We start from the raw sequence: 15,708 nt of genomic DNA on the forward strand, positions 1-15,708 counted from the left end.
TCAAATTAGCTGAGTAAATGTTACCATTTCAGTTGTTTGTAACACACAGCTCTATCATATTCCATAGTCAAAATGAAGAATTCATAATAAATGGTGATGTTAGTGGTGAGGGTGATGCATTGGGGGGGGGGGGTAAAAAAGCAGCTAGCCTCTACGCAGTCAACATTATCTGAGACGGGTCAAGGTCTGGGTCTGAGGTCTGGCCTGAGGCCTGGTCTGAGGTCTATCCTGAGGCCTTGTCTAAGGTGGAACCTGAGCTGAAGCCTAATCTGAGACCTGGTCTGAGGTCTGGCTCTAGGTCTGGCTTGAGGTCTGGGCTGAGGTCTGGCCTGAGGCCAGCTCTGTGGCCTGCTCTGAGGCCTTGTCTGAGGCCTTGTCTGAGGCCTGGCCTGAGGTCTGGCCTGAGGTCTGGGCTGGTCTGACCCGAGGCCTGGAATGGTCTGGCCAAGGCCTGGCCTGAGGTCTGGCCTCAGGCCTGGTCTGAAGTTTGGCCTGAGGTCTGGCCTGCTTGATGGGGTTCTGGGAGTTCTTCTACTCCTCAAGCACGGCCCGAGGCCAGGCTTGACTTTTGAGAGTTTGGTCCACTAGGCTGTTGCTTGGAGCGGCCTGCAGGCTCACATACCCACCACAGCCCAGTTGGTCCAGCACTCCTTGGAGGAAGCAATCTAGTTTCCTCTTGAAGATGTCCACGGTTGTTCCGGCAATATTTCTTATGCCCGCTGGGAGGACGTTGGACAATCGCAGACCTCTGATGTTTATACAGTGTTCTCTGATTGTGCCTATGGCACCTCTGCTCTTCACTGGTTCTATTCTGCATTTTCTTCCATATCGTTCACTCAGTATGTTCTTATTTTACTGTGTAGATTTGGGACCTGGCACTCCAGTATTTTCCATGTGTATATCATTTGGTATCTCTCTCGTCTCGTTTCTAGCGAGTACATTTGGAGAGCTTTGAGACGATCCCAATAATTTAGGTGCTTTATTGCGTCTATGCGTGCCATATATGTTCTCTGTATTCCCTCTATTTCAGCAATCTCCCCTGCTCTGAAGGGGGGAAGCGAGTACTGAGCAATACTCAAGACAAGACAACACAAGTGACTTGATGAGTACAACCATCGTGATGGGATCCCTGGATTTGAAAGTTCACGATATCCATCGTATCATTTTTCTGGCTGCCGCAATATTTGCTTGGTTATGCTCCCTAAACGTTAGGTCGTCGGACATCATTATTCCCAAATCCTTGACATGCTGTTTTCCTACTATGGGCAGATTCAATTATGTTTTGTACCCTGTATTATGTTTCAGATCCTCATTTTTGCCGTACCAGAGTACCTGGAATTTATCACTGTTAAACATCATGTTATTTTCTGCTGCGCAATCCTGAAAAGGCCTGGGCCAGGCCTGAGGCCCGGTCTGGCCCTAAGCCTGGTCTGGCCCAAGGCCTGCCAGTCTGGCCACCACTCCCCACCCCAACTCCTCTACCGCTAACATTCTACAACCACCCCCCCCTCCCACACCGGACTACCAGTGACCGGCCCCTCCCTCCCTCCCCCTACCACCAGCGGCCCGACAACGGCCCCTCCTCTTGTCAGTTTGTTGAGAAAATTATGTGATTTTGCTTGACTGGATTCATTAATGCTCAAATTCGTAGCATTTTTATTCCAAATTGTTTGTAAATGATTGTTCTATCAAATGCCAAAGTGAAAATTAATTCATAATACTGTAAATGAATTGTTTATGAATATTTATATAGACTGATACATTTGGCTTATGGAAATCCTGGCCAATACATCATATTTGCAGCCACCAATAACCATCACATAGTTATGATTTTGATATGGAATTGTTTACCAATGACTGTTCTATCATGTGCCATGTTCAAAATAATAAATACATAATAAATAGATTTTCTGTGAATATTGTTTAGTTGATAGTGGATGTAGGACCTCTGTTATTTTCACATTAAGGGGAGGGACAGCCTGGGGCCGACAGGTAGAACGAATTCCGCGGTGAAATAACCAGCCTCACCTCATATAGTTCTTTCAAGTGAAAACACACTGTACATCATCATGTATATATTTTTGGTTACAGATTTTGTTTAGTAATATTATTAGGATAATAAAAAGTAATAAAAATACTTGTTTCATGACTCCTTTATTGTATTAGATGGAAATTCTCCAGGCTATCTCTGGCTGGCAATCTACTGCCACCTACAGAAGAATCTCTTAGGGAGGGAGGGAGGCAGTGAATGTGGGCAGGACAGAGAAAGTGAGCAGCAGTGAGAGTGACTCCCTCCCTTCATGATTCCCTCCCTTCCTGGTGGTGGTGTACAACGAGTGTTAGGCCGCTGATCCAGCCAAATATCCGCTAGTTCGGCTTCCATGGACATTTTGGCCGGAGAGGGAGATATCTTTATCCGGCCACGATTTTTGCCAAATGAGGGCGTTTTTCTGGATTGGCGGATTCCGGATTAGTGGGTTTCTACAGTATTTTGGTATGGTGGAAACGAGGAGCTTAAACAAAACAGGGTACAGGATGCAAACAGACCTACTCGTTGAAGGAAAGCGACAGGTAAAAGACCTGGGAATTATGATGTCTGACAACCTGACATTTAGTGAACATAACTGAGCAAATATAGTGGCAGCCAGGAAAATGGCAGGATGGTTTATGAGAACGTTCCAGGGACCAGCAATGCTAATACTATTTAAATCACTAATGCTGTCCCATCTTAAGTATTTCTTGGTACTCACTTCCCCTTACAGACCAGGAGAGATCTCTGAATTAGAGGAAATACACAGAATAAATACGGCATACATAGAAATGATAAAACATCTAAATAAATTACTGGGACCGTCTCAAAGCTTTTAAAATGCACTCTTTGGAAAGGAGAAGAGAAAGGTATCAAATACATGGAAAATACTTGAAGGCCAGATCCCAAATTTGCACAGTAGAATAACAATATACTGGAGCGAAAGGTATGGAAGGAAATGCAGAATAGAACAAGTGAGGAGTAGAGGTGCTCTAGACACAATCAGATTGCACTGTCTAAACATTAGGGGTCCACAGCTGTTCAACACCGAATTAGAAATATTGCCAGAACGAAGGTGGATGTATTCAAGAGGCACATGGACAGGTTCTTGCAAGTAGTGCCGGACCAACCAGGCTATAGTGGATATGTGGGCCTGCAGGCTGCTTCAAGCAACAGCCTGTTGGACCAAGTTATCACAAGTCAAGCCAGACCCCAGGTCGGGCTCGGGGAGTAAAAGAACTCCCAAAACTCTCTCCAGGTACTCCAGGTACCATATCAGAGATAAACGTTAATGATACTATTAAGTCTATCAGAAAAGATAAAAACAATCACCATAGCACCGGACTGATGCTCACTAAACTCGCTTATCCCAGTGATAAAAGACAACACCAACATTAATATACTAGTTAATGAAAATATTTTGATTAATACACTCACAATCACTGGTTATTGACATCAACATAATAAACACACACACTGGTAATACAGTAAGAATAAAATTGTCCTTACCATCATTAATGGGCAGAAGTTGTGTTTGCTATCGTCCTGGGTAGCCGAGCAGAGACTGGAAGCAGTATTACCTATTAGGGCAAAATAAAACAAATTTAAGGTTTCTATGACAAAAATTTTCCCACCAAAACATAGTAAATGTTTAGAAAAATTAAATAATTTTGTTTAGGTATTGTGCTTTGAGCAAAAGTAAGGAGGGTGAGCAGGAGTAAGGAGGGTGGGCAGGAATAAGGAGGGTGAGCAGGAGTAAGGAGGGTGGGCAGGAATAAGGAGGATGGGCAGGAATAAGGAGGGTGGCCAAGAGTAAAGAGGGTAGTCAGGAATAAGGACGATGGGCAGGAGTAAGGAGGGTGGGCAGGAATAAGGAGGATGGACAGGAATAAGGAGGGTGGGCAGGAGTAAGGAAGATTGGGCAGGAGTAAGGAAGATTGGGCAGGAGTAAGGAAGATGGGCAGGAGTGAGGAGGGTGGGCAGGAATGGGGAAGGGGGGTTATGGGCGGGTTCTCGACTGCCTCCCCTACCCTCTCTAATAGCCTACATAATGCAAACCATGTGCATTAACCCTTAACCCTTCCACTGCTCAGGGGTCCTGAGGACATTTACACGCATGTGTGCAAGAAAAAAAATTCTAACAAATTATTTCGTCTTCTTAAAATGTTAATACTGTACTAGTATGTGTTCCCTGAGCACGGGAAAAAAAAAATAGTAGGTGACATTTTGGCCACAATTGAACGAGGAAGTTTGGCAAAAAGTGGGCGTTGACAGAGCGGTCGTCGAAGCCAGTCAGCGTCACCCGCGCTGACAGGTGGGAGTTGCCGCAAAGATATTATCACTTAATTATTTCTATGTCTCTGAATGATTTTTTCTTAGTTTTTTGCCGTAATATTATTCAATAGTGTGTATTGTAATATATTTATATAATAAAAGTAATGAATAATCGCTATACTCAAAAGTATGATGTGCATATTAGTGATTCAATTATGTTCATAAAACAATAAACAAATAGTTTCACTGCTATTACACTCTATACACAGGTTATATATAAGTATCTGCATGTTTTGTGCACCATAACGAACCACTAAGTTGGTATTGAGAGTCGAAAAGCAACAAGGAGTGACCGCCACACACCAGCCAGCCACTCGCTGCCACTCCCTCAACAGCGCCTCACTCGCCCACTTTTTCCTCCCACCATCCTGTTTTATGTTTTATTCAAAATATAGAGACATTATATATAAGAATCAACATGTTTTGTTCACCACAACTGTACAGATAAGCTGATATAGTTAGTTCAGGCACTACAAGTTGTCGCTATACACACAGTCAGCTGGCGGCTCCCTCACTCATTCAAGTTCACACGCACTAAACTCTCTCCCCCAACAATACCATTTGTGGTGTTATTACACTATATACAGACGTTTTATATATAAGTATGTATATATTTTGTTCACCACAACTGTACAGCTAAGCTGATATAGTTAGTTCAGGCACTACAAGTTGTCGCTATACACACAGTCAGCTGGCGGCTCCCTCACTCATTCAAGTTCACACGCACTAAACTCTCTCCCCCAACAATACCATTTGTGGTGTTATTACACTATATACAGACGTTTTATATATAAGTATGTATATATTTTGTTCACCACAACTGTACAGCTAAGCTGATATAGTTAGCTCAGGCACTAAGAGTCGTCGCTATACACACAGCTGGAGGCTCCCTCACTCATTCAAGGTCACACGCACTAAACTTTCTCCCCCAACAATACTGTTTGCAGTGTTATTACCATTTCTTGAGAGTATCTTGAGATGATTTCGGGGGTTTTTAGTGTCCCCACGGCCCGGTCCTCGACCAGGCCTCCACCCCCAGGAAACAGCCCGTGACAGCTGACTAACACCCAGGTACCTATTTTGCTGCTAGGTAACAGGAGCATAGGGTGAAAGAAACTCTGCCCATTGTTTCTCGCCGGCGCCTGGGATCGAACCCAGGATCACAAGTCCAGCGTGCTGTTCGCTCGGCCGACCGGCTCCCCATATATACACATATTATATATAAGTATCTACATGTTGTATGCACTGTAACTGTACACCTAAGCTTGTAGAGTGCCCAAAGAGCATAGTGACCACCCTCTAAACAGCTAGACAAATTATGCAGACGACATCACCTCCATCACCCAAATGGCTCCACCCAGCATAATCCTTTTGCTGTTATTACACTAATGCACACATTATATATAAGTATCTACATTTGTGTTCACCATAGAGAACCACTGAGCTGGTATGGTGAATGCAGACAATAACAGGTGGCCACACAGTCAGTAAACGATGCTATCTCCATTCTTCTATCAGCATCACTCGTCCCACAGTGCTAATTATTACAACAATCCTGCTATTATCACAACCCTGGTTATTTATATTACAGTCAGGGGTCATCTGTAATATTGTCATCGCTAAATAATAGCAATTATATATTTATTTTGACATTTTTTGGCAATGCTGTGGTCACAAGCTGAACAGCAATGCTGTTCGCTCATGCTGCGTGCAGCAGCCTTGGTTGCTCCAACAGTACTGTGCCTCTCACACCTGAGTATATTGCCCACGATTTTTTTTTTTTAAATGGCGTCTTGTTACAAGAGCCCTGAGGAAGCTAATGTGAACCCCGTGTAGCCGCGGGCCATTTGAATCGGGCCTGGCACCCTATGGCGTATATGTACATCATGCGCACCGTGGGACATGGCGTATATATACCCCATGCGCAGTTTAAGGGTTAAGCTGCTACAGCCTGGGCTGTAAAAGCTGGGCCTGGGAAAAAATATTTTAATTATGTGAAAATTAATATTAAATGTTAAAACAAATCTCCAACTTATTGGCTTAAGCGTCATCGCAATGTTTTCAGAAATGTACTTTAGACAATTTTAACAAGGAGAATATTTTGTTGATAAGGAGAACAGCTCCTATTAACTTGAACTAAGGGATAATGCAGTAATAAAGAGATGCAAGCACTTGTCCAATGTACAAAGAAGAATAGTAGCAAGAAGTGTCCACAAAGTGGATATGCAGCTGGTGCCTGTATAGTAATACAGTACATAATAATACCAATAATAATATGTTATTATGCTCTATTTTGTTATATATCATAAAAATGTATTGCCTAATGTTAATATGCTATTATATTTTTAACACTTTAATTAATAACTGCGCAACGCGCATGCAGGCCCACATCTGGGGTGCGCTCGGGACAGGATGCAACTCGTGCATCCTGTCCCAAGCACCCTACCGGCCCCGGGGATGTACACCACGGGAGACCAGGGAATGATGCCATCACGCACGAACTTACGGACCCCATAGCAGCCAAAGTACGTACAATTTCGACCTTCTGTTACTATACCCATACTCAGGGAAGGGTTTTTGACACTTTTAAAACAGAAAATAATTTTTTCTAGAGGTTTTATTTCCTGCGCACTAGGGAAGGGGGGGGGGTTCATATTTAGATGCCGCACAGTTAAGGGGTTAATGTTCAAAAAATAATTTTTTGGGGGGGGGGGGATTTTTTTTCTCGTCTCTTTTTGGTTATTATCTGATTTTGGTGTAACCTCCTGGAGGATGCATACCCATCCCTAACTATGTCATGATAGAATGAAATTGGTCATCAAATAAATCGGTCACAACTGGCAGAACTTGGGACTTCAAATTTTTTTACCGAGTGTTTCACAGATTTCAAATTCTATTTTCTGTCTCTTTTAGGCGGTTTTGATGATTAGGGACCAGATTAGGGCTTTGTCACCTTTATAAAGTATAAATTTTTATCCCCTAAATCATTATAATTATCCCTATATTTTTTTGGGGGGAGGTTATCTTGAGATGATTTCAGGGCTTTAGTGTCCCCGCGGCCCGGTCCTCGACCAGGCCTCCACCCCCAGGAAGCAGCCCGTGACAGCTGACTAACACCCAGGTACCTATTTTACTGCTAGGTAACAGGGGCATAGGGTGAAAGAAACTCTGCCCATTGTTTCTCGCCGGCGCCTGGGATCGAACCCAGGACCACAGGACCACAAATCCAGCATGCTGTCCGCTCGGCCGACCAGCTCCCCACCCCCCAGGAGGGGGGGGGGGTATTTTTTTCTTAACGTCATTCCAACACATATTGACCTACAACTTTCACATATTCGAGTATGAATGCCAAACAACGTTTATTAAAACATATAACTAAATTAATGAGTTAGATCTACCTTATTCATTGTTGATAACTTCAACTTCAATTATCTCTAAAACTAGAGTTTCATCTTTGAGTCAGCTTAAAAAAATCCAGTTTCTTACCGATTCTCACCATTTTTACAAATAATGTGGACAGCTGTCTGTTCTACAATCCTATTAGAATGGATTTTTCACAAACCCTAAACATTTGGAGTTATCAATTTTTCTAAATTTGGCGCATAATTCAGATGCCACACTGACAATTTTTTTTACAGTAAACTAAACTGAAAACATATCTTTTCTAAATCTATGAAAATGAAGATCATATACTATTCTGAGAGCATAATAACACCAAATGAACAATTGGTGTCAGTTTATATTCTTGCAGCTGATTTCAAAACCTGAAGTTTTCAATATTCAATTTTATAATTTTTTTATGTTCTTATTTTTCAAGTTACATTTGTGATCATTTAGACAAAGTTGCAGGATTTGCTAATATGCACAAAAAACTGGAAAGCATTAGAGCAAATTTGAGAAATTGAACTTTGCCATCAGGTTCTGTCGTATATGTATGCCATGCACAGCTTGAGGGTTAATACAGAACTGTACTGTATAAAATGCATAAAAATTCACACTAACAATATTTCTCTAATTATAACAATAATATTTTAAATAAAACAACTTGTAACAGTCAATATGTACATCAAATTTTGAGAATACCTATAAAATAAGCACAGGTCATGTCAACGCGTTGGACCTGGATGAGATGGCTGGCACCATGTGCTTCTCCTCTTCCTGGGGTAAAAACGTCGGACTCGCATGCGAAGGATTTTCGTGATAAATTTGAACATTTTTACTGTTTGAACTCATTTAATCTGTCAAGATGTCTCAGAGCAGCATTCATGGTATTAAAGGTATAAAACAAGAGAAAATATTTGTCAATTGATTAGAAAGTTGACTTGATAGAGAAAGCAGAGCGTGGATACTCTGTTACTCAACTCGCCCAAGAATTCAACATTGGTAAAGCTACAATTTGTGATATAAAAAAGCAGAAGGATAATATTAAGAAATTCTTTGCTCAAACTGATGCAATAGGCAACAGGAAAAATTGAGGCCTGCTAAGTATACGAATTTGGACTCGTCTGTATTTAAATGGTTTACACAGCATGGTGTGAAAGGAATTGCTGTTTCAGTTGATTCTATTAGAAATGCAGCTGAAAGACTTGCTGTAAAGTTAAACATTGACAATTTCAAGGCTAGCACTGAATGGGTATGTCAATTTAAAGAAAGGTATGGCATCATTAACAAGAAAATTTGTGGCGAGGCATTAAGTGCAGATGTTGGAAGTGCTAATGCATATAAGCATAAACTTTCTCAGCACATTATATCTAATAATCTAAGCTGGTTTTAATGTGTACAATGCAGATGTAACAGGCTTTAACTGGAAATGCCTTCAAAGAAACACTTTGACCTTCAGGCTTGAGAAGAGTATTCCTAGTTGCAAGGTAAAGAAGGAAAGAATTTCAGCATTATTGTGCTGTAACGCAGATGGCAGTCACCGAACAAAGTGCGCAATTGTTGGGAAATCTGCCAACCTCAGAGCATTGAAAAACTGCATGAACAGATTACCTGTCATCTACTACAACACAAAAAATGCCTGGTTCACACAGATTATTTTTGAGGATTGGTTCCAGAATCATTTTTGTAAAGAAGTAATAAAGCAGCAGATCAATATGTGTAGAATTCATCCTGCTGAGGTAAAGGCAATGTTGTTGACTGACAATGCCCCAGCTCACCCCCATTGCTAAATTAACATCGCCTGATGGCAAAATAACATGTATGGCTTTACCACCAAACACTACATCTGTAATACAGCCCATGGATTAGGGGTTATCTATGCTCTCAAAGGCTTTATAAAAGAGCTATGAATTCAGATATTATGGAAGTTCTGCTCTCTGAGGAAGACGAGATGCCTAATAAGGATAAGAAGGCTAGTAGAACACTAGAAAATTTCAAGAAATATTTAATTAAAGATGCAATTTACAACTAGGCCAAGGAATGGAGCGAGTTGAAGGTCACCACATAAAAGAATGCATGGAATAAAATTCTGAGTCCGGTACCTGGTTAGAATAAAGACGAAGATGACTATGATTTTGAGGGCTTTGATAATGTGATTTTTGAGACATTCAGAGATGCAGGTGAGGAAGATTTGCAACTTTCTGATGTGAATGAGTGGTTAAATAATGATGCTGATGATCCAGGTTATGTTGAATTACCTGATAATATGATTATCCAGTGTGTTACTGGTAATAATGATGAGGATGTGGAAGAGGAAGATGACTGTGTTACCTATTCCATATGCTGCATCATTGCAAAAGGTTAATGACCTGCTTGATTTGGTTGCTGTAACTGATAATGAAGAACTGACAGATTATTACCTGCACCTAAAGGACATGAAAGATATTATAATGAAGCTCACAACAAAGAAACAAACTAAGATTCAAAAGTTTTTGGTACGGTTTCACAGTAGGCCTACAGGACCAGCACCCTGCACTAGCAAGGACTCACGATCCGAGGATGCCCAGGCAATTGGACCAGCACTAGCAAGGACTCGCCTCCTGAGAATGTCCAGGCAACTAGACCAGCACCCAGCACTAGCAAGGACTCACCTGCTGAGGATGCCCAGGCAACTGGACCAGCACCCAGCACTAGCAAGAACACACCTTCTAAGGATGTACAGGCCACTGGACCAGCACTAGCAAGGACACACCTTCTAAGGATGCCCAGGCCACTGGACCAGCACCCAGCACTAGCAAGGACTTACAGGCAACTGGACCAGCACCCATCACAAGCAAGGACTCACCTTCCGAGGATGCCCAGGCAACTGGACCAGCACCCATCACAAGCAAGGACTCACCTTCCGAGGATGCCCAGGCAACTAGACCAGCACCCAGCACTAGCAAGGACTCACCTTGCGTGCGTGAGGGCCAGAGACCAAAAGACACAAAAATGGAATCAATACAGGAAGAGGCCGAACCCCCAAACATACCAGCAATACAAAGATGCGAGAAACAACTACACGGCAGTGAGGAGAGAGGCAGAAAGAAATTTTGAAAAAGGGATTGCAGACAAATGCAAAACAGAACCAGGTCTGTACTATAAATTCATAAACAACAAATTGCAGGTAAAGGATAATATTCAGAGGCTGAAAATGGGAAATAGATTCACGGAAAATGAAAAGGAAATGTGTGAAACATTAAACGAAAAGTTCCAAAGTGTGTTTGTACAAAATGAAATCTTCAGGGAACCAGATACAATAAGAATTCCAGAGAACAACATAGAGCACATAGAGGTGTCCAGAGACGAAGTGGAAAAAATGCTCAAGGAGCTAAATAAGAACAAAGCAGTTGGTCCAGATGGAGTTTCACAATGGGTTCTGAGAGAATGTGCACCTGAGCTCAGCATTCCTCTTCAACTGATTTTTCAGGCATCCCTGTATACAGGAGTTGTAGCTGATGTGTGGAAAAAGGCTAACATAGTTCCAATCGACAAAAGTGGAAGCAGAGAAGACCCCCTTAATTATAGACCGGTATCATTGACAAGTGTAATAGTCAAAATATTGGAAAAAAATAACTAAAACTAAATGGGTAGAACACCTGGAGAGAAATGATATAATATCAGACAGACAGTATGGTTTTCGATCTGGAAGATCCTGTGTATCGAATTTACTCAGTTTCTATGATCGAGCAACAGAGATATTACAGGAAAGAGATGGTTGGGTTGACTGCATCTATCTGGACCTAAAAAAGGCTTTCGACAGAGTTCCACATAAGAGGTTGTTCTGGAAACTGGAAAATATTGCAGGAGTGACAGGTATGCTTCTAACATGGATGAAAAATTTTCTGACTGATAGAAAAATGAGGGCTGTGATCAGAGGCAATGTATCGGACTGGAGAAATGTCACAAGTGGAGTACCACAGGGTTCAGTTCTTGCACCAGTGATGTTTATTGTCTACATAAATGATCTACCAGTTGGTATACAGAATTATATGAACATGTTTGCTGATGATGCTAAGATAATAGGAAGGATAAGAAACTTAGATGATTGTCATGCCCTTCAAGAAGACCTGGACAAAAGTACATGGAGTGCCACTTGGCAAATGGAATTTAATGTTAATAAATGCCATGTTATGGAATGTGGAATAGGAGAACATAGACCCCACACAACCTATATATTATGTGAGAAATCTTTAAAGAATTCTGATAAAGAAAGAGATCTAGGAGTGGTTCTAGATAGAAAACTATCACCTGAGGACCACAAAGAATATTGTGCGAGGAGTCTATGCCACGCTTTCTAACTTCAGAATTGCTGTTAAATACATGGATGGCGATATACTAAAGAAATTGTTCACGACTTTTGTTAGGCCAAAGCTAGAATATGCAGCAGTTGTGTGGTGCCCAATATCTTAAGAAGCACATCAACAAACTGGAAAAGGTGCAAAGACATGCTACTAAGTGGCTCCCAGAACTGAAGGGCAAGAGCTACGAGGAGAGGTTAGAGGCATTAAATATGCCAAAACTAGAAGACAGAAGAAAAAGAGGTGATATGATCACTACATACAAAATAGTAACAGGAATTGATAAAATCGATAGGGAAGATTTCTTGAGACCTGGAACGTTAAGAACAAGAGGTCATAGATATAAACTAGCTAAACACAGATGCCGAAGAAATATAAGAAAATTCACTTTCGCAAACAGAGTGGTAGACGGTTGGAACAAGTTAGGGGAGAAGGTGGTGGAGGCCAAGACCGTCAGTAGTTTCAAAGCGTTATATGACAAAGAGTGCTGGGAAGACGGGACACCACGAGCGTAGCTCTCATCCTGTAACTACACTTAGGTAATTACACTTAGGTAATTACCTGCTGAGGATACCCAGGCCACTAGACCAGCACCCAGCACTAGCCATAACTTACCTGGGAGTACCAATTGAGCTGTACAGCACAGTTCTAATGACATTAAATGTACAAAGTGTAGTTTATGATATAAGTGTACTGCAGTAGTGTGATTCTAGTGGTCTGTACTTTATGTACAGACTGTAGTGTATAATGTACATTTGTTAGAAAAGTTACTGTTCTTTAAACAATTTATATTCATATGTGTGGCACTCTGAGGATATTAAGGCTAACAAAGTTTGCACTACAAAACTCAACTGGTAGGGTAAGTACAGTACTGTAACGTGCAATATCAATTTATTTCATTGCAATTCAAATTCTTGGTTATTTAAATTTTTCAAAAGACAAATGTGTACTGGCATATGTATTATTAATTTTTTTTGTTTTTTTTTTGGGGGGGGGGGAGGGGGATGTTGGGGCCGGATTGATGGAATGAATTCCACGCTGAAATGAATCGGCTACGCCCCCATATAGTTCGTTCAAGCGAGGGCACACTGTATTACTCATATAATTTCTACATTTACTGTCTACATTTAATGTCATTTAATTTCACGCATTTCTTTGATAAAGTGTTTACTCGTGTCCTTTATGATCTTGGTTATTTGTAAGTGCTGGCCTCATTAACCTTAAATTATAGTATGTTTATGTTACTCTATGTTCTGATATGTTCCGAGAAAATGTCATGAGGAGCAGTTCTAAAATACACCTTGTATTTCCATTCAGTAATTAATGTAAATAAACTACTGTACTGTTGCTAGAACTACTGACTCCGTAATGTAATAATCTATGCCAGTACTCTGACTATACTCTGTACCTGTAAAGTAAGGCTGTAAAGTACCTGTACATATTTTTTGTCAATTTTACTGTAAATTATCTACTTAAAATTATCTGTTAGTTTAAGGACTTCCCCGAAACTCTATGCGTGCTAATGACTTTACAAGAATGTAAAATCAACTTCATTTCTATGTTCTCTCTTAACCCCTAATGTACCTTCTTGCATATAAATAAATAAATAAATGCTTGTCATCCTTATGTATCACCTTTGTATTAATTTTTTATTTTCCTTGAACATTCTCATTTTGTTAGCTTACTTCTCTTATAGTATTAAGTGTTTTACCCCATCACAACAATAATTAAAAAATTTCTATATTACTATTAATTTTGCCCGAAACGCTTTGCGTAATAGTGGCTTCATTAGTATGTGTAACTGCTGTCCCTTCAATTGAACAATACTCTTATTACACATAGAAATCACAATAGCGTGATGCATCAAATTTTTTTATTTATTTATTTAATTATTTATATACAAGGTACATTGGGTTTGTGAGAATACATAGCATGGTATTTACAATCTTGTAAAGCCACTAGTATGCGCAGCATTTCGGGCAGGTCCTTAATCTAACAGATAATTTTAAGTAGGTAAATTTTAGCGGAATTGATAAAATAACAGATTCATTGCAAGAAAGAAAAAAAGTTAGATGAGAGAGATTAGTAGGAATATTAGAGCACATTGGTATATTAAAGTTCTGATTGATTGCATTGACAGCTTGATTGGAAATTTAAACGAAGATTAATAGGCACCATACAGCAAATTGAAAGAACATATAAGAAGACAGCAATGATCACAATGGTAAAGTTGTTTGGGTTGGGTACATGAAGATTGGGAGATTCGGTAGCACTAGATACATTGCAATTTTAAAGCAACAAGGTAAAAAAACTATGCAGATGAGATTAGGTACTTTTTAGTTCTGTTTTTGAATGATGCAAAAGTTGGACAGCTTTTCAATTCATTAGGGAGTGAGTTCCATAGACTAGATCCCATTATTTGCATAGATTGTGTGTACAGATTAAGTTTGACTCTGGGGATAACAAAGCGATATTTATTTCTGTTGTGGTGATAATGGGTCCTATTATATCTGTCCAGGGAGAGTTTCAGAACATGATTTGCATTTAAGAACAGGCCTTTGTAAATGTAGTTGACACAAAAGAATGTGTGGAATGAGATTATGTTTAGCATGTTTAGGGAGTTAAACAAGGGGGCTGAGTGTTGTCTGAAAACAGAATTTATTATTCTGATAGCAGATTTTTGCTGGGGGATGATGGACCTGAGGTGGTTTGCAGTGGTTGAATCCCATGCACAGATACCATAATTAAGATAGTGATAGATTAGTGCATAATATAGTGAGATGAGAGCAGAGTTAGGTACATAGTATCTGATTTTGGAGAGTATACCAACTGTTTTAGACTTTCTTAGTTATGTGTTGTATGTAGGTGCTGAAGTTGAGTCTCTTATCTAGGAATAGGCAAAAAAACTTTCCATCATTTCTATTACTAATGTTAACATTGTCTATGTGAAGCTGAATTGCATTTGTTGATTTGCTTCCAAATAAGATGTAGTAGGTCTTTTCTATGTTAAGTGTTAGTTGACATCCATAAGTGGACTTTTTTTTTAGTTCATTATTAACAGCATTATTTAGTGTATGTGGGTTGGGGTTAGAGTAGATGAGGGTAGTATCATCAGCAAACAATATAGGTTTCAGAATGTTGGTGACATTAGGCAGACCAATGATGTATATAAGAAATAGGAGAGGTCCCAAGATGCTGCCCTGTGGCACTCCAATGGTTAGGTAGAGTAGGAGAGGATATATCATTGATGGCTACACATTGGTGTCTATCACTAAGATAGGATTGGATATAGTCCAGGGCATGGCCTCGGACTCCATAATGATGCCGTTTACACAAGAGGTAGTTGTGATTAACAGTATCAAAGGCCTTTTTCAGGTTAATGAAGAGTCCAGTCGTTAACTCATTTTTGTCAAGGGCTGAGTAAATTATATCAAGGAGACTAATAATTGCGTCGCTAGTACTCTTTTGGGAGTGGAAGCCAAACTGACAGGGGCCGGGTATGTCGAATTTTACGAGGTAGGAGTAGAGCTGTTTGTAGACAATTTTTTCAAATATTTTTGATAGTATGGGTAGGTTTGATATGAACAAATTTGAAATGAGTTTGTTTGTTTGTTTCATTTCAAG

At 40.3% G+C, this 15,708-nt stretch overlaps 1 protein-coding gene across 5 annotated transcripts in view; it reads right to left on the bottom strand.

Annotated features, from left to right (window-relative positions):
* The window catches only part of LOC138371369 (uncharacterized), a 560,082-nt gene that overhangs the window by 410,292 nt on the left and 134,082 nt on the right, over positions 1–15,708 (bottom strand). For all 5 annotated transcript variants that reach the window (XR_011230420.1, XR_011230421.1, XR_011230419.1 and 2 more), the window contains exon 2: positions 3,539–3,609. Coding sequence is in view for 2 of the 5 variants with exons in the window: in XM_069336150.1 (XP_069192251.1) it covers positions 3,539–3,544 (6 nt within the window). In the remaining 3 variants the exon portion in view is untranslated. The remainder of the gene's footprint in view (positions 1–3,538; positions 3,610–15,708) is intronic.

This window comes from Procambarus clarkii, chromosome 35, assembly GCF_040958095.1.
Source record: "Procambarus clarkii isolate CNS0578487 chromosome 35, FALCON_Pclarkii_2.0, whole genome shotgun sequence".
Lineage (NCBI taxonomy): Eukaryota > Metazoa > Arthropoda > Malacostraca > Decapoda > Cambaridae > Procambarus > Procambarus clarkii.